Source organism: Anser brachyrhynchus (assembly GCF_964034855.1).
Source record: "Anser brachyrhynchus genome assembly, chromosome: Z".
NCBI lineage: Eukaryota > Metazoa > Chordata > Aves > Anseriformes > Anatidae > Anser > Anser brachyrhynchus.
Window position 1 is genome coordinate 9,318,074 of NC_137697.1, and position 19,122 is coordinate 9,337,195.

At 41.7% G+C, this 19,122-nt stretch overlaps 1 protein-coding gene and 1 long non-coding RNA gene across 4 annotated transcripts in view; one reads left to right on the top strand and one right to left on the bottom strand.

Annotated features, from left to right (window-relative positions):
- The window catches only part of LOC308185138, a 210,939-nt gene extending 207,305 nt beyond the window's left edge, over positions 1 to 3,634 (bottom strand). Inside the window, exon 1 of the long non-coding RNA XR_013943150.1 lies at positions 3,179 to 3,634. This is a non-coding gene — a long non-coding RNA (uncharacterized lncRNA). The remainder of the gene's footprint in view (positions 1 to 3,178) is intronic.
- Positions 1 to 19,122, top strand: part of LOC308185134 (uncharacterized protein) — a 163,477-nt gene that overhangs the window by 125,654 nt on the left and 18,701 nt on the right. Inside the window, exon 3 of one of the 3 annotated variants that reach the window (XM_080572901.1) lies at positions 8,821 to 8,853. The exons of the other annotated variants lie outside the window; for them this stretch is intronic. Coding sequence (XP_080429027.1) covers positions 8,821 to 8,853 — 33 coding nt within the window. The remainder of the gene's footprint in view (positions 1 to 8,820; positions 8,854 to 19,122) is intronic. 3 annotated transcript variants of the gene reach the window in all.

Here is a 19,122-nt window from a genome sequence, read left to right on the forward strand (position 1 = left end):
GGAGCTGTTGTCATGATCGGGCACCCCTCCGTCACTGCTCTGACTTTTTGCTCCTTTACCTGCATTGTGCAGGGTCTACCTTCCCACCCTTCTCATATTTTCTCTCTCTATATATATACTTTTTTCTATGTCTCCCACCTCATGTAACCTTCTGTCTTTCAGAGTGACCCCCTCCAGCTTTTGAAAACGGCACAAACAGGAGGAAAACGTGCTCAGGAAGCGGGATTTAGGGTCAATTCGCCCCTCCAGGACGATCGAGCCCGGCCGCACGGGGACCCGTACAGCCCCGGCGGGGAACGCGGGCCAGCGGCACCCTCTGGCGGCCGGCGGGGCACGGCCCCGATCTCGGCCCCGGGCTGCCTCCAGACGCGGCGTGCGACCGGCAAACACAGCCTCGAAGCTCTGCTGTCGGCTGGCTCGACGGCGCAGAGCCTTAGGGAGGTTTTGGCCACCCCCATCATAACCATGGGTGGGCGCAGAGTTGCTTGCAGGTCTCTTTCATCTGCTGCAGTGTAATGGTTTTTGGTTGTCAAATTCATTTTAGGCTTTTTCGTTAAGTCCAGTACTTACCCTGCGTTATATAAGCGGCTTGAAAAAATGTTGGCCGTGTTAGGGGCCAAATGCCTGACATCAGAATTTAAAGTGCAAAAACGTTTACATGATGTGAGCCTACTATTTCAGCTGATGCTATTTTAAACCTACAAATCCCTATTTATTGACTGAATATTCTTGCCACATACACTTGTGTAGATTTTTACAAAGGCGGGAAGTGCTAAGAGCCTCTGATCAAAGCTGTACTCAGTGCAACCCGAATTCTGAATGCTGGTTTGAATTTCTTAGGCGGCTCATATCTTTAGAAATTGCTGCAGGTTTGCGTTGAGCCAAAATTTCGGACATTGAACACTGGAAATGTTGACCTCAATTGGGATATTTGCTCTTGGGCTTCTTTGTCTGGCAATAAGTCAACATGGGAGTTTTCAGCCTTTTCTGATATATGGGTCCTTTCACTTGTGACTTAAAACCATTGGCAACAGTCCTGTTTTCCTTAGAGCTCTTTCAATGAACCGCGAGCCTGAACTGCTGCACTTGCTGTGATTGAAGTGATCTTATTGTACAGCTAGGCTTCGTTGCTTGTCCAAATCATAAACCTCTGGAGGTTACATGTTTTGATATCTTAGTAATGTGCAGAACCAGTTCTGTGATTCTGTGATTCTATGATTCTATTTTTGTTTCTTCCAAGCCACTGTAAGAGAGCTGTTCTTTTCCATTCTTGCTGAAGCTTTGTTAGCTTGAAATGCCCTCTGCACAGTCCTATAAGAAAGGACCTTGCTGTAGTTATTTGAATTCATCTCAGAGTTGAACATAAAATATTAGAAGGATTCCTTTAGCAGTGTTGAAATAGCATAAGTGGGCATATCCTATGCTGACCATGCATGTGATATTCCCAGCAACTGACTGACATGCCTCCAAAAGATCAAATTCAGCCTTCCTTGCATGGTATAAGATAAAAATCTGGGCTAGGATTTAACTGTACCTGGTAATTAAGTTTAAAGAACAATAATGCCTTGCAAACCTCTCCAGGCCTACAGTAAGCATGCTGGAATCTTGGTTGCCATTTCTGCAAACTGTTTACAATTCACATACCTCTACAAATCCAGTCCTGATCTCAAATTGCTGCTCATAAACAACATAGCAGGGATTTGATGTATGAGGGCATGTTCTGAATTCCCCTTCCCTAGCAGTAGCATGGCTAGCTTCTAGCATTAAAAAACCTCTTATGTCTCTTCTTGTTACAAGCAGTGCTCCATTAACTACTTGAATACATCTCATGGCCAATTTTTTTTTGATTATTATTATTTTTTATTTTTGTGACTAGTGGCAAGAAGGCAGATGTAACATTTTATTCTCTTCTGCGGCTGCTAGCTGTCTACAAACGAATATTTGTCACAACTGGAGGCAAGACAGCCTCTGTTAACCATCCCAGAATTTCTCTGGGATGAGTCCATCAAAGCCAGATGTTGTTAAACTTCAAAGCATGGTACAAAAGCGATCCTTCAGGCTGTGCTCTTGATTAATTTTAAAGTATCAGTATTTCTTAAAGAACATCAGTAGTGCAGTGATAATTTAAAATATCAGGTAAACTACTGTTTCATTTGCATGTGTGTTTCACTTTTAAGTTGGGTTGGGTGGAAGAACTTTGTAGAACATGTTCAAGTAATGAGGGAATAAATTGTTTGTTTGCATTTACTTGAATTACACAAAATTAAGGGCTCTATCCTCAGTTACTAGCTGTTTCATGAGGGCAAACAAACATGGTCCCCAGCCTGTCAATACTGAACAAGCATTCAGACAATGCTCCTTGATATGCGGTTTAACTCTTAGTTACTCTGTGTGGATCCAGGATTTGGACTCAATGATCCTCAGGAGTCCCTTCCAGCTCAGGATATTCTATGATGTTATGATGTGTTACCCTGGGGAACTCAAGAATTTGCAGAAGTGAAGTTTGAGCTGGTTTTAAAAGGAGTTGCTTGGCCACTTTCCATCATCTGTCAATGGTCATGGTCATCTGGAGAGGTCCCGGATGACTGGAGACTTGCCAATGTGACACCCATGTATAAGAAGGAGGACCCAGGAAACTACAGGCCTGTCAGCCTGACCTTGGTGCCAGGAAAGGTGATGGAACAAATCATCTTGAATGCAATCACACAGCGTATGTGGGACAACCAGGAGATCAGGCCCAGTCAGCATGGGTTCATGAAAGGCAAGTCCTGCCTAACCAACCTCATCTCCTACTATGACCGGGTTACCTACCTGGTGGATGAGGGAAAGGCCATTGATGTAGTCTACCTAGACTTCAGCAAGGTCTTTGACATGGTCTCCCCCATGTATTTTCCTGGAGAAGCTGTCAGCCGCTGTTTTGGACAGGTACACTCTTGGCTGGCTTAAAAACTGGCTGGGTGGCTGGGCCCAGAGAGTGGTGGTGAACGGAGTGAAATCCAGCTGGCGGCTGGTCACCAGTGGTGTTCCCCAGGGGCCGATGTTGGGGCCCATCCTCTTTAATATCTTTATTGATGGCTTGGATGAGGGAATTGAGTGCACCCTCAGTAAGTCTGCGGATAACATCAAGTTGGGGGGAAGTGTCGATCTGCTGGAGGGTAGGAAGGCCCTACAGAGGGACCTGGACAGGTTGGGTCGATGGGCAGAGCCAGTGGGATGAGGTTCAACATGGCTAAGTGCCGAGTCCTGCACTTTGGCCACAACAACCCCATGCAGCGCTACAGGCTTGGGGCAGAGTGGCTGGAAATCTGTGCAGAGGAAAGGGATCTGGGAATATTGGTCAATGCTTACCTGAACATGAGCCAGCAGTGTGTCCAGGTGGCCAAGAAGTCCAGTGGCATCCTGGCTTGTATCAGGAACAGTGCAGCCAGCAGGACCAGGGAGGTTATCATTCCCCTGTACTCTGCTCTGGTGAGGCCGCACCTCTAGTACTGTGTTCAGTTTTGGGCCACTCACTACCAGAAAGACACTGAGGCCCTGGAGTGTATCCAGAGAAGTTGGTGAAGGGCCTGGAACACAAGTCCTATGAGGAGCGGCTGAGGGAATTGGGGTTGCTTAGCCTGGAGAAGGGGAGGCTCAGGGGGAGACCTTATTGCTCTCTACAACTCCCTGAAAGAAAGTTGTGGGGAATTGTGGGTCAGCCTCTTCTCACAGATAGCTAGCAATAGGACTAGATAAAATGGCCTCAAGTTGCACCAGGGGAGGTTTAGGTTGGAAATCAGGAGACTTTTCTTCTCAGAAAGAGCAGTCAGGCATTGGAACGGGTTGCGCAGGGAGGTGGTGGAGTGACCGTCCCTGGGGATGTTTAAGGAAAGGTTGGATGTGGTGCTTAGGGACATGGTTGACATTGGTAGTAGGGTGATGGTTGGACCAGATGATCTGGATGGTCTTTTCCAACTTTAATGATTCTATGATTCTATGAAATATTCTAATAGGCTATGCTAGACCACAGTACAGGTGTCTACGGAGATATTTGCTTGAGGATGACTGAAGAGGACAAATGGTTCTTTATGATTCTATGATTCTATGAATTGTGTTTGAAGACAGATTTAGGGGCAGGAGAATTGGGATTTACAAGAGGGAAAGAAGAATTATGTGAGGTCAAGAATGGAAGCAGGTGTCTCTCATTTTACTTTGTTCTCTTTTACCTGTGTTTAACCTGAGGTATGTTTCATGAGTTCACAGAAATCAGGGGAAAAGTTCCTGTCCCTAGGTAGGGTTGTTCCCGGTGACCATGGATTTGATGACAAGTTATTTCTAAGTGACAAGGACTGGGAACCTTAAAGGGATGAGAGATTATGTACATCAAATATATATTCAGTTAGGAATATCTTTCTTAAATGTAGCCTGGATACCGGCTGTAGAAGCCCTTTGTCACTGTTCTTGGCTTGTTATGTCTCCCAAGAGTGGCTTCACTCTTGCCTGGGGCAACCGCTATGGACTGGGGACAATATAAAAGATTGTGACAGAACAGAGAGCACAGGCAGCTCACTGTGAAATGGCCTTTATGTTATTTCTGATTCACAAGAAAGATGCTATAAAGACAGAAGTTTTTCATCTTCATTATGCTTCTCATGTTCATTTAAACTTGTTTTAACCCCTAATTGGTTAACTTTTTCAGTGGAATGAGATTGAGGTTTATGCTTGCATGTCCTTGGGAGGTGGGTAATTAACCCTTTATGAGATATGTGTATCTGGTATTTGGGAAATACATTAGCAGAACATACTTTGCTGGCTCAGGAGCTGAGGAACAACAGACAAGTAAGTACTAAGAAGCCTTACCTTAAAGGAAGCTGTGTTTAAAGAGAAGAGAAGGATGTGTATGAAGGATATGTGTGCAGAAAAGGATGGGTATAACTTTACAAAAACTAAATAATGCTTCAGGAATGTGTTGGAACTCTTTGAAGAAGCTCTTGTTAATGTGATCGTGTTAAATTCCTGCTGATTTCCAGAAGACTTTTCACAAAGTTTCTCACAGAAAACCCTCATCTGTGACAGAACAAATTAAAGGTTCTTCATGGATTAATAACTGGTTATGGGCAGAAACAAAGAGTAGGAATAAAAGTCAGCTTTTAGTGTAGGGAAGTCACCACTGGAGTCCTCTTAGGATCTGTCCTAGGGCCTGTATATTTTGACATACTCATAAATGATGTAGAAGAAGGGAATGAGAAGGGGGTGACAAAGTCTGCTTGTGATAATAAATTACAGAGGGCATTTGAAACTAGAAACAGCTATGGAGGATTACTTGCCTCTCAGGAGGATCTCATGCTGGAGGGTAAAATACCTAATGAAATCCAGTGCTGCCAAACATGAAATGATGCATATATGGAAAAAAGAAGGCAAAAACACAGGCACAGTGATGGAATTAGTACCAGTTACTAACTCAGGAAAGAGATTCATCACATATTTCTGTAAAAATGTCAACTCTCTTTGTAGAGTCAATTATGCATAGAATATTAAGAATTACAAGGAAAGAAAAAGTATGCAAAAAAGGAAATACTGTTATGCTACTAGAGAAACCTGAACTGTATCCTAACCACTTTTTCCAGCGCAGAACTCCTGTCACTGACAAGACTTAGAAGAACAAAAATAAAGTATTTCAAAGGGCAGCAAAGATGACCAAGGATTTGCAGCAACATCTGTACGAGGTTGAAGTACACAGACAAGTATTGTGCTGCCTGCAAATCTAGATAATTTAGAGAGGGAGATGAATGAGATGACTATAAAACCAAGAAGAATACAGAGAAGGTACACAAGGAGATGGTCCACTCTTCTTCATGATAATACCAGAACTGGGAGACATTAATGAATCAAGGAAGGTAGTGTCAGATTTGAAGTTGAGAGGAGGTAGTTCTTCACACACTCTGAACTGTGGAAAACATTGACGTGTCTGTGAATGCTGAAAGTTAGTGTGGATTCAAGCATATGACAAAATACTTGAAGAAAATGAAAAATTCTCATCATAATAATATTTTTACTAAATAATTTAGAAAATTTTCAAGAGCTGTTTGACACAAAGTAACATCTTTGCTATGGGTGTTTCTGAGCCAGAATCTGCTAAAGGCAGGGAAAGCACTCTGCGAAGGCCTGTAACTCTTCAGGGGCTGTTCTTGGAGAGGGATGCTGAGACGGGCAGGTCCACAGTGTGACCTACCATAGCATACTGACAACCTTGTGGCAAAAAGAGGTAGCAATGAGGAAAAAGTGAGCTCAGAGCATGGGCTATGAAAGATCCCAGTAACATGCTGAAATTGTCAGCCCACGCAGACATCTGGGCTGCTGAACCTTCACCACTGTTCTTACCGTGTAACAACAGGCAAGATTATAGCTTGCAGAAGGAGTGCATCCTTGGTATTATCTCCTGGTTATTTTTTCCTTGTATTAGTGTATATCAGTGACCGAATATCCGTGACAATAGCCTTTTTTTTCCACTAGATGTCACACAAAGCCCGGAACTGCAGTCATTCTGCTCAGCTTGCACTTCTTTCAGATACAAAGCTTTATTAATTGTCTCTAAAATGAAGGATTTTATTAAATATTATTTTATTTTATTTTTTTTATGTGTATGCCGATATTTGGGATAGTACCACATAGTATGCTTAACATTTATTTATCAGTCCAGATTTCATTAGAATTTAGTGTTAGAAGCTGGAATTTCTTCAAGGATCCAATTCAAGGAGATTATCAATGTCTCACTGGGCCACAGTGGACCTGAGTGAACAAATCAACTTAGGAGCTGGTGCTTCTCAGGTTGTAATGCAATTCAGTGCTGGGATTCTTCTCACAGTCAGTCACAACACGTTGTTTTTAATGGTGTGGGGTTTTTTTTGTTTGTTTGTTTTTGGAGAGCTGTCTTTGTATGGAAGCCTTTTGCTTTCAAACTTTCAATTCTTCTCTCTAAACATATATAAGATCTAATATAAATGTCCTCACTTGCTTGCAAGTTACCCTGCTTGAAGTGGAGTGATCTGCTCCTTACCTTTTTCACTGATAGCCGAGAACTGCTGATTCTGCTTCAAGAGAGATGTCAGCGCTGGATGCACAAGATAAAAGCCATCGCAGTTACTGAGTCTAAAATTGCCACAGTGCCCTGGAATTCTCTTTCTATGGTACCCAGGCAGAAAATTTTGGGAGCCCCTGCTCTGAAAGTTGATGTTATATTTGCAGTTAAAGGGTTTTTGGTTCTGGTTTCTTTTTTTTTTTCTTTTTTTGGTTAGTTTAGCTTTGCAGTAGCAATGCTTCTCTAGAAATTGCTTTAAAAGTTTGTTTTTGTTTTTGTTTTTGTTTTTTCCAATAATATGGCAAATGGCCATAAAAACTTTTCATTTGTTCTCCTCTGCAATACAGATCAGAGATGCAGCCGTCCAAGTGGTAATGAACCTATTCAGGAAGGCCTCTAGATCTGTTGAGCGGAGTGCTTGTTTTGCCAGAAGTGTTTTGTTCTAATGATTAATCATCTCAAAAGAAAAGTTGAATTTCTTACTTGATTGATTGATTGATTGATTTTGCATGAAACATATATAAACATCAAACTTGTGCATCTCACATGTGCAGATTTTGCCTCAGTATGGCTAGACTGGATGGTGAAGCAATGTCCTGCTGTCTGGAGAGCCTGGGAGATTGAGCTGGGGTGTTCTGCTGCTTGTTTGGGGCTCTGTGACCCTTGCTTGTGCAGAATAGCACACAGCCAAGCATGAGATGTGTGGGTCTTTGACTTGGTCCCAATAAAATAAAGTCAGCTAACTATATAGACCAAGGAATTCATGCCTTAGTTTCTAATTTTAAAGATAAAAGATTGCTCACCATAGAAACCTGTCACAGGGTAAAGCGTTTTCTCACACAACAAATTTGGGAGCATTTAAAGGTAGGAGATGGCAGTTTGGTGCAGAAAGTAGGACCACTTGGGTTATGTCCATGGAGTGCGAGCACAGGATGAGAGCCAAGTCTGGGTGCAGCATGTTGGGGACCATTCTGGTCAATTTTGAACCTGGAGGAACAAAGAATATGGGATGCTTGTGCAGCAGTGCCTTTTTAGTGCTGGCTAAGCTGAGGGTGCTGCTGCCAAAGTAATAACAAAACATACTGAAGTGGATTCAAAAGGATTAACGCCAGATGGGATGGCATAAACAATTCACTCACTTCCCTGCATAAAACCTTTCTTCTGCTTGAGTTGTGTCATAGTTTCTAGAAAGATACCCAATCTTCAGTGATAACTGAAAATCCACTGTGGCCATGTATGTGATGTTCTGGTAACTGATTACTTTCATTGTTAAAATGTATGTTCCTCTCCACATTGAATTTATCCAGCTTTATGTAGACACTAGACCTCATTATGCCTTTCCATGTTAGGCTAAAGATGACCAGAACCAATATTAAGGCCTAGGAATAAGGTTATTGTTTGTGGTCTATAGGGTCACAAACTTTAAGAACTATCAGGGTTATCTACATGGTGCAAGTTTATAGAACAATGCAGAACAAAGAGCCTGGAAACCAAATTTAGATTACTAGGAAGAAAGCTTATGTTCAAAACTTTTGATGGTTTTCTCTCCAAGTGTCTGTTCAATTTGAGCTAGAGAAAATAATATAAAAAATATTTAAAGGAGTATTTATTCCTGTATATTCCTTCGTTGGAAGAGGAAATCTCTGTATTTTCACAGCTCTGCCTGGTAGAGCTTTTGGTAAAGTTCAGGTGAAGAGAGTTGTCTGCTCTAGTTATCTTTATCTGAAATCATAATTTATTTTTTTTTTTTATTTTTTCCCAAGGGTGATGGTGTCTGTGTGAGCCCAGATAACCAGGTAAATCCAGATAATCCAAAATATCTGCCCAATAACTTGTATGTGTTTCAGAGCTTCAAAATAAAATAGACTAACAGCTTTCCATCCTTGCTGTTGGTTACAAGATTTTTAGTGCTCCCTGCTTTTTCCAGGGCTATCACAAAGTTGTCTTCCCTCTGGAGAATGAAAATCCATGCATACTTTCAACTTGTTCTCAGCAGCTGCTGCCAAAAATCTGGAGTTCTTTGACTTCATATTTCTGCTTATGCCATATCTCAGGGGAGGCTTTCTAGCAGGCCTGGGGTGAAAGAAGCATCAGGGACTTTGACAGTACAATGTGTACTGAGGGGAGATTTACCATGTAGTGGTAAGAAAACAGTTGAGAAAGTGGTTTAGATACTGATCTTCAAGTTAGAAAGGAGCAAAATCTGGGAAGGCAGAAGGAAATGTAGAAAAGTGTGGGAAGAAAAGAGCTTGGGAGAGATATTTTAGACAGGAGTGGAAAGAATACTGTCTTTAAGTTTTGAAGATACCTGAATGAGCTGATGAGTTCAGCAGCACTTTGGGAAGGTGGGACGATGTCAGGAAGGGGCTTCCCCAGTCAGTAGGTCTGGCCTCCTGTGGGACACCATCTCAGTTAATCTCAGTCCAGCTGTATCTTGAAACTACTTTATTCTTCCCTCATGTCCTATTGGAGGACTTGCTCAGACATTTTACTCCTTTGCTGGCTACTAATGTTCTCTTGAGTTTCACATTCAGTTTGCTCTGACCCTGTTTGCAACTATTTTTTTTTTCTTATGTTAGCTCTGTCCTTTATTTAAAATAGCCTTTTTCTCTCCCTCGTTTTTACCACGGCAATATAATCATACACAGAAATCATTCTCTCATCCATTTTCTTGAAGTGTTTACTTTGCACTCTCTGTTCTCTTGATCATCCATATTGCTGTCAATTGTTTTATAGTTTTGTGTCCTTATTTTCAATTTTTGGATTTATGTTTTTGCATCTTTCTTAAATATTTTCCATTTAAATTAGTACATTCATAGATGTTTGAAAACCATTGTTGATTATCCGTGAAACCAGCATAACACATTTAAGAAGAATTGTGGCTCTATAGTTGTAATTTTAAGTACCTGTAAACATATCTATTCTGTCAGATAGACAACCAAATCTACCCCATGCCTTTGTAAAGCAGATTTTAAAGCAGGAGTAGGTTAGCTTAAGGACAGTGATTTTACCATTGGTTCTTATTCTGCATTCTGCTCTCTATGCAGGTATTTTTTTTTGTTATTTTCTACCATTACAGACTGTTCTTTTCCCATCTTATGTGGAGGTCTTGAACTTCTGTAACAGAAAAAAAAATGCTTAATAGAAGTACTGTGTCAATTACTACTACTCAATTACTGCATTTTGCATTTCAGAAGAACCTAATAGTTCCTTTTTTTTTTTCTCCAGAGTTTGTTTTGCAGATTGAAAATGTATAAATGTATTTTCTTCCAAATATCTCGCAAAATGACACCTGAGTAAAAAGTGCTAGGAAAGCATCAAGTTTCCAGAGTTAAAAGAGTTTTTCTGTTCCTTTGGTGATTTGTTGCCATTGTTGAAAATGGCCTGTTGGGGTTTTGTTCTTTTGATGTAGAGATCTAGATGAAAAAAAAAAAAAAGATGAATATTGTTGGTTTAATAAGTACACTCAAGCCTGATCCAATACACTGTGAAAGCAGTGGAAAGAATTCCATTAGCTTTTATGGGCCTGATTTGATGCCCTTTAAACATTAGCATATCCTCTAGTGCAGCAGTTGATAAACTGCTGCTGATTGCAGCCTTTGAAAATGGTGTATGTCAGGGTTTTTATAACTTCCAACAGGATTCCACCAAGTTAATCATTATGCACCAATATCCTTTTACAAAGCTAAGCAAGAGAAACATTTGCTCTATGGTGTATTAGTTATGTTTTTCCTTTTGCTGGTATCTCTTTAATTGCACTTTCCTTTTTCTATTTATTATTTATCTCTGTAATTGTATTCTTTCGGTATGCATAACCTATTGGGATATAGTTTGTATGAAAGGCACCGTAGGAAATAAAGTTTTATAGCATAAGGAATTGTTTTTAAATGTTGGACATATTGGCTATTGATTTCATTTTTATTGCGCTCAAAAATCATAAGCCACTTCAACAGCAAATTCTCATATCCTTAACAGCAAATAAGCAATGAAGAAATGAATAATACATTTTATTTATGTTGCTTCCTGCAAGTTCCATATAAGCCCATCGGGTGAAGATTTAATTTTCATTGCACTGTGTAGCTAGCAGTCACACATCCATAATCTACCACAAAGTAAATAAGATAGTTGTATTGCTGCATTAAAAAAAAAAAAAAAGAAAAAAAAGAAAGAAAAAGAAAAAGTGAGGAACTGTGCTCCCATTGAATAAGGCCCTTCTTTTTGTTTTTGAGTTCAGTTTTTATCTAGAGATTGCACTATGGCCAGGTGTGATGAGCTGTTGGTTCAAATGGAGGTGGAAGGAGTTAAATTGTATTAAGGAAATGACTTTGGATAGTCAGACCATTAATTTAGGCATCTGACTTAACTAGCTTTGAAAATGAGAGTTATGTGACATCTTTGCAGGTGAAGTACATGTGCTAGAACAATCTCTTCCTTACTGCTATCACAGTCATTGCAGCATGTACCAAACAAGCCTTGAGAATTCTGTTTGACTATTATCAGCATTCTCATAGTTATCTGGATGGTGGTGCAATTGAGTTAACAAAATACTCCCTTTCCAATTCAACATTATTTTCCATAGCTCATTTCTTCCATTCTTGCTAGCAAAAGGATCCAGTGGTAATTTGAGCTGTTTCGGTGTGTATGTGCATGTTTTTAAACAAATGTGGTCTTATCTACCCTTCATTGCCTTTGCTGAAAAGAGATTTTTTTGTTCTACTATCAAAATAGGAGAACACAGAGCATAGTCAGTTAAAAAAAAAAAAGTAAAAAGTCAGAAAAAGGGACACAGGTAGGATCAAGATAATGGATTAAAATACTGTTTTTGTGACTTTTCAGTCAGTAGAGACCTCGCAGTAAGCTACAGAAAATGAAGAATCCAAATATTCGTATTTACACTTTCCAATGCGTGTTCGGCTTTGAGTCTAGCTGTGCTAAAGATGGAGAACCCAATGCAACAAAGAACAGGTTCTGAGGTGCCCTTTTTGATGCCCAGAACCACTCCTGTAGCACAGATGGGGCAGATGGACTATCCGTACCAAGAAGGCCCCAAAGACCTGGTCTCTACTGAGTAGTTCTGACCCTGCACAGTTGCTTTTCATTTGGAAGCTCACATCTGTAGAGCTCAGTTTTGTCAACAGCTATGCTGGTGTAACAGTCATGGCCATCCTTGTAAAACACTATCAGCCCCACTGACAGTGATCTAAGAGCTAGGCGCAGCCAGTACCGTATCGTCATAGAATCAGAGAGTCATAGAATATCCTGAACTAGAAGGGACCCACAAGGATCATTGAGTCCAAATCTTGGGTCCCCAAAGGAACACCCCAAAAATCAGACTGAGAGCATTTTCCAAATGCGTTACCAGTACTGTGGGAATCAGAGCTTTCTTTGTTGCCCAGTACTTGCATATGGAAAAATTGTAAGTGGATCATAGTATCATAGAATAATGAAGGTTGGAAAAAAACTCCAAGATCATCTAGTCCAAAAGATCACCACCAATATCACCCAATATCACTCATGAACTCTTTTTGTCCTATAACACCCTGTGATGCTTTTTCCAGCCATGTAAGGGCTTCCACTGAAGTATAAGGTTGCTCATACTCTTCATTAGTACTGTTTCTGGCTATTTGTATCAGTTACCTTCAGTCATGTTTCTGAGCTTTACTTCTGATGGCATAGGGTAAGAACTGAGTACTCTTCAGTGTAAGCTGCACTGTTGGGTTAATCTCATGATTCCAGCACATGTGGCTCTCAGTGTGGGATGGTAATGTTTCTAACAATGGGTTGAAGCAAATACTCTTGCAGGACAAATGAAGATCAGATGAATTGTTATTACATTTTGGAGCAAGAAATTTCACTGACTTAAGTTTTTACTAATATGATTCCTTCACCTATGTTCATTCCTTGCTAAGCTTAACCATTCTTCCAAAGGTTCCTTCTTTTTAACCATAGTTAGTATAGATGTCTCACCCCTAGTTTGAAATGAATTCAAAGCTTAGATCTTGCCTCACAGCTTCTTTGTCTTTGTTCTCCACTGCCCTTCTGAACCCCCACTGGCTTCCTGAGCCCATTGCTATGGTCAGCTGCTGTCTTTTCCCCATCTCTCACAGAAGACATTTCTCCAGGCTTAGTCAGTCTTAGACTGCCCTAGGTACATGCCTTCTCAGCACTGACATGATGTTCACAGAAAAGGAAATTAAAGCTCTGAATTCTTCTAGACCTTCCTGTGCATTATTTCCTTAGAAGGAGGTTAACTTTGCTTCTTGTACGGGACTCTGTCACTCACCAGCTCTTAAGTCATCAGGGATTTAGCTAAAATATGTATTTCCCTTGAATATTATAGCAGAATTTAGGATACAGCTTTGCTGATCAAGCAGTGATATTGAACAACAATAGCACTACACATGATCAGAAGTATTTTTCCAGCCAGCAGCTCTTGGCAGCACAATGCCCCCTCTCATCGTGCGATGCCTATGGATGTACAGAACACAAAGTCAGACTGTGTGCAGGAGCTGTTTAACAGAACAACACTATGCATTTTACCAACTATAGGAGACAGCGGAAAGGGGAGTGGGGCATGGAAAGTCAGACTGAGAACAAACTTTATTTCTTAGTTATGGAGCACAAATCTTGAAACAGCTAAACTCAGCTTGCAAAGACCTGTTCAGTTAGAGCTGTTGCCCCAAAAATGCATTACAGGAAGTGTTCTGACATGAAAAGAATATATGTCTATCCTATTTAGGACACAGTAAATCAGATACAGCACATCTTTTGATCCTTCTGCAGTAGAGAAGCCCTGTGCTGTAGGAGGAAAGATCACTGAATAGTGTCTCTGCAGTGATTTCTGAGAAATTGGCTCTAGATGGATAGCAGGATATAGAGCTGTGCAGAAGTGTCTTTCTCAGCAAAGGTGATTGATCCATGGTATATGCAGGGGTATAATATAATGCCCACATCTGACAACAGGTTTCGGCACCTATCCCACAGAAATTACTTTTGCCTCTGCATCAGAGCTGCATAAATCATGAGATAAGAGAAATGTATTTGGGAGTCTCCTTATTTTTTCTCTAAGCCAGGGCAGGAGATTGAGACAGAAGTCTTCAGAGGGACCATTCTTCATAAGAAATGCTCCTGAATTCTTGTTAGAATTTGATGACTCACTTTCCATGTGAGAAATGTGGAAGAAGGGACAGTCAACTCGGGGAGAGTACAAAAAGTTGCCAGCATATGCAGAGAAAAAATCAGGAAGGCCAAAGCCCAACATAATCTCAACCTGGCCACTATGGTTAAGAAAAACAAAAAAAGCTTTCACAAATATACCAATGGTAAGGATGCAGGGGGGAACATGACTACTGAGGATAAGGAAAAGGCTGAGGTTCTATTATCATCTATCAGCGGTCATGGTCATCCGGAGAGGTCCCGGATGACTGGAGATTTGTCAGTGTGACACCCATGTATAAGAAGGAGGACCCAGGAAACTACAGGCCTGTCAGCCTGACCTTGGTGCCAGGAAAGGTGATGGAACAAATCATCTTGAATGCAATCACACAGCGTATGTGGGACAACCAGGAGATCAGGCCCAGTCAGCATGGGTTCATGAAAGGCAAGTCCTGCCTAACCAACCTCATCTCCTACTATGACCGGGTAACCTACCTGGTGGATGAGGGAAAGGCCATTGATGTAGTCTACCTAGACTTCAGCAAGGTCTTTGACATGGTCTCCCCCATGTATTTTCCTGGAGAAGCTGTCAGCCGCTGTTTTGGACAGGTACACTCTTGGCTGGCTTAAAAACTGGCTGGGTGGCTGGGCCCAGAGAGTGGTGGTGAACGGAGTGAAATCCAGCTGGCGGCTGGTCACCAGTGGTGTTCCCCAGGGGTCGGTGTTGGGGCCCATCCTCTTTAATATCTTTATTGATGGCTTGGATGAGGGAATTGAGTGCACCCTCAGTAAGTCTGCGGATAACATCAAGTTGGGGGGAAGTGTCGATCTGCCGGAGGGTAGGAAGGCCCTACAGAGGGACCTGGACAGGTTGGGTCGATGGGCAGAGCCAGTGGGATGAGGTTCAACATGGTTAAGTGCCGAGTCCTGCACTTTGGCCACAACAACCCCATGCAGCGCTACAGGCTTGGGGCAGAGTGGCTGGAAATCTGTGCAGAGGAAAGGGATCTGGGAATGTTGGTCAATGCTTACCTGAACATGAGCCAGCAGTGTGTCCAGGTGGCCAAGAAGTCCAGTGGCATCCTGGCTTGTATCAGGAACAGTGCAGCCAGCAGGACCAGGGAGGTTATCATTCCCCTGTACTCTGCTCTAGTGAGGCCGCATCTCTAGCACTGTGTTCAGTTTTGGGCCACTCACTACCAGAAAGACACTGAGGCCCTGGAGTGTATCCAGAGAAGTTGGTGAAGGGCCTGGAACACAAGTCCTATGAGGAGCGGCTGAGGGAACTGGGGTTGCTTAGCCTGGAGAAGGGGAGGCTCAGGGGGAGACCTTATTGCTCTCTACAACTCCCTGAAAGAAAGTTGTGGGGAATTGTGGGTCAGCCTCTTCTCACAGATAGCTAGCAATAGGACTAGATAAAATGGCCTTAAGCTGCACCAGGGGAGGTTTAGGTTGGAAATCAGGAGACATTTCTTCTCAGAAAGAGCAGTCAGGCATTGGAACGGGTTGCGCAGGGAAGGGGTGGAGTGACTGTCCCTGGGGGTGTTTAAGGAAAGGTTGGATGTGGTGCTTAGGGACATGGTTTCGTGGGTAACATTGGTAGTAGGGTGATGGTTGGACCTGATGATCTTGAAGGTCTTTTCTAACCTTAATGATTCTATGATTCTATGAAATATTCTAGTAGGCTATGCTAGACCACAGTACAGGTGTCTGCAGAGATACTTTCTTGAGGATGACTGAAGAGGACAAATCCTGGCAGCAGGGGACCCCTCAGGATTCCTGGTTTGGTGTGTTCATGTGTTGTCTTCACTCAGCTGCTGGACTCCTTCAGGCTGAAAAAGAAAGAGCCATCTGTCCTGTATGTCCAAAAGCGCACTGGGTGTCCCGGTCTGTCAAAGAGACTTTAGTTTCTGGAGGCTGGGCTTTCTATGTACATTTTTCTTTGTTGCTCATCGTCACACTGTAGAGGCAGCTGCACACAGCAACAAATTCAGCCTCCCTGCAACCGTGCGCAGGAGGGCAGGAGCATTGAGGACCCAGGCTCATGCCCTGTATTTTTAGGGGAGCAGCAGGATGAGGAGAGAGAGCAGATGTTGCCCCAGGTATTGAAACTACTTTTCACATCCTGGTGCCAGTAGTTACACTAGTTGTTAGCAAAGTGTATTTAAATGACTGGAAATTCAAGGAAAATTGGTCAAGGACATGACCAATGGTTGGGTTAGTCAGCTGGAGCCAGTACTAAGAATGCAGGAAATGCATCCTTTTTTTGCTATCATAGGCTTCTGCGTGTGTCTTTGTGTGTGTGTGTGTGTGTGTTTTTAACTTGGCTTGCAGGGAGAATAAAACTAACTTCATTCTCTTAAAGAAAAATATTAACCATCTGTGACAGCAAGTATATTTTCAGCTATTGCATTCCATATCTATTTTCTTTACTTTTTAAATTATTTACACAATTATACCACCCACAGCTTCCTGGCCCTTTGCATTCAAGGAAAGTTTCTCTGTGGATAGGATTCACTCTTTTGTCTCTGTCTCACCTACTGTATGTGGGAATTGAGGAATCTAGTATATAAAAATACAGTGGAATAACACATATGAGACAGATGAGATTTATATAGCATGAATACTTCAGTGGAAAAAAAGAAAAAAGAGTAAAGAGTTCATTTCTAGGGTAGAGGGAGGTAAAGCAGAAATGGAGAACAAGTGTTGTAATAAAACAGAGAAGTAGAACATATTCATAGGCTCACCCTTCTGATTAATTCCTAATAAGTTTTTTCCTAATAAGTTTTAACACATAAGTTTCTCTAGCAATTTAAATCCAATTGCTCTGTTAATTGTTCATCACTTATGAATTCAGACTTTGATGGCCTGAATTTAAGAGAATGGTGGAATCTTCACACCCAGCATCATCTTGCTTAGTGAGCCAGGTGATGCTCAAACACTGTGCTGAACCACACTGGTAAGTAATAACATGATTCTGAGTCTGCAAAGTTTTCCAAGGTTTGCAATGATACCATCAAATTTTGGATTGATACTGATAAATCTGTCCTTGAAGGGTAAATCTTTCCCTCTAGTTGCTATTAATCCTCCTCCAGAAATACAACTTTGGGCTGAAACATTTTACTTTAAATTGATGTTTCCTTGTACAGTGATATTTAAATGACAGCCTGAGTTAAAACAGCAATTCCAAAATAAGCATTGACATTTTAAAATGAAGTATTTTGGTTAGTTTCAAAATGTTGTTTTGGAAAATTGAAGTATTTTCTCAACATTTATATTTTCCCAGGGAAGGGAATTCTTTACATTAGCAAATGCACAAAACTCTCTTCTGTATTAATTCATCTACTTGACTTTTGAGAATAAAGCTGAGGCAGGTATTTGAAAGAAAATCAAATGGCTAGAATGAAGAATAAACTCTAGTCTGTACAGTGTTATTTCATACTGCACATTTTCTGCATTTTCCAAGCTTTTATGAGCAAGATCCAAAACAGTGTTAAGGATAAAAATCTCCTGATTTTTGCCTCAGAAAGGACGAGAATCAAAACTGTTTTGCACAGTTTGTTGTAGCATTTACTGTGCCAATGTATACGGCTTCCACCCATTACCAGCTGAGGTAGCTTAGAACATTTACGGTAGCCTACTTTTTTTTCTTTGAAGAAAGTCCAAAGAGGTTCTCCTTTATAGCATGTTCCAAGGTGCTGTAGTTGGAGCTGAATTCCTCATCTGTGTCATAGCAGTAATGGCTAATAGATTTCATCTCTCTCTTCAAGACCATAACTTCTCTGTGCTGAGTCTGATTTTCTGAAGGCTTTCTTGAGGTGAAAAGGAATACATGCTCCAGATGAACTCGGTCTCCTTGTGCTGGATCCAGAGCTAATACTAAGCTTGCTAAACTTAGGAGCTCAGCTATGATGTCTGATATAGTAAACTGGTCTCATACTGCTCCTTTTTCATAGAGTCATGTAATGGTTTTGGTTGGAAAGGATCTTAAAGCCCACCCAGTTACAACCGCACTGCCATGGGCAGGGACATCCATTGCCCTCATAGTAAATAATTTCTTCATAATATCTGATTTAAATCTGCCCTATCCTTGTTTAAAGCCATTCTCCCTTGTCCTGCCACTACAGTCCCTGATAAAGAGGCCCTACCATCTTTCTTGTAGGCTGCTATGAGGTCTCCCTGAAGCCTTCTCTAGGCTAAATAGCCTAGAGAAGCCTCTCAACCTTTCTTCATAGGTCAGGTGCTCCAAACTCTTTCATAGCTAGAGATTCAAAATTTAACCTTAAATGATGTTTTTCATCTGGAGGACCAACGTGTTTCATTTGGATGTGTTAAGGACACCCCTGAGATAAGCAACAGCAAGACAAAGCTGGTAATGATTGCCAGACAAAGCTCTGCCATGCTTTAAATCACTGTGTCAGCCTCAGTGGTGACAGTGAGATACTGGGTTTACCCTTGTAGTAAGGACTGCACAAGGGCTGTCTATTTTAAAAATAAATAATTAATTTACAGGCTAACTCATCCCTTCCCAAACCACACTGTCATGTTCCTCACCTCTCCCTGGTCCTGACTTAGCAAAGAAATGTGGGCAGTCATCAAACGTGGCTTTCCAGCCCACTCCTACCACGCTGCTCTGGGACCTGCAGCAGGCGCAGCCCACAGCACAGGCAGCAAGTGCTCTTTCTCCGTCCTTGAACCCATGCAGGTCAACGCTTTTGTGCTTGTGCCTGCAGCCCTTTGGGAAGCCCAGCTCACTTCTCAGCCATGGCCTCCATGTGAGCATGAACCACGGTACCAGAACCACAGTAGCAACAAGACGTTTCTCTCCCTTTGTAAAATGGCTCTGCAGCCATGTGCTTACTGGGACATCAGACTTTGGAAGAGGGGGGTTCACAAGGACAGGAGAGAAG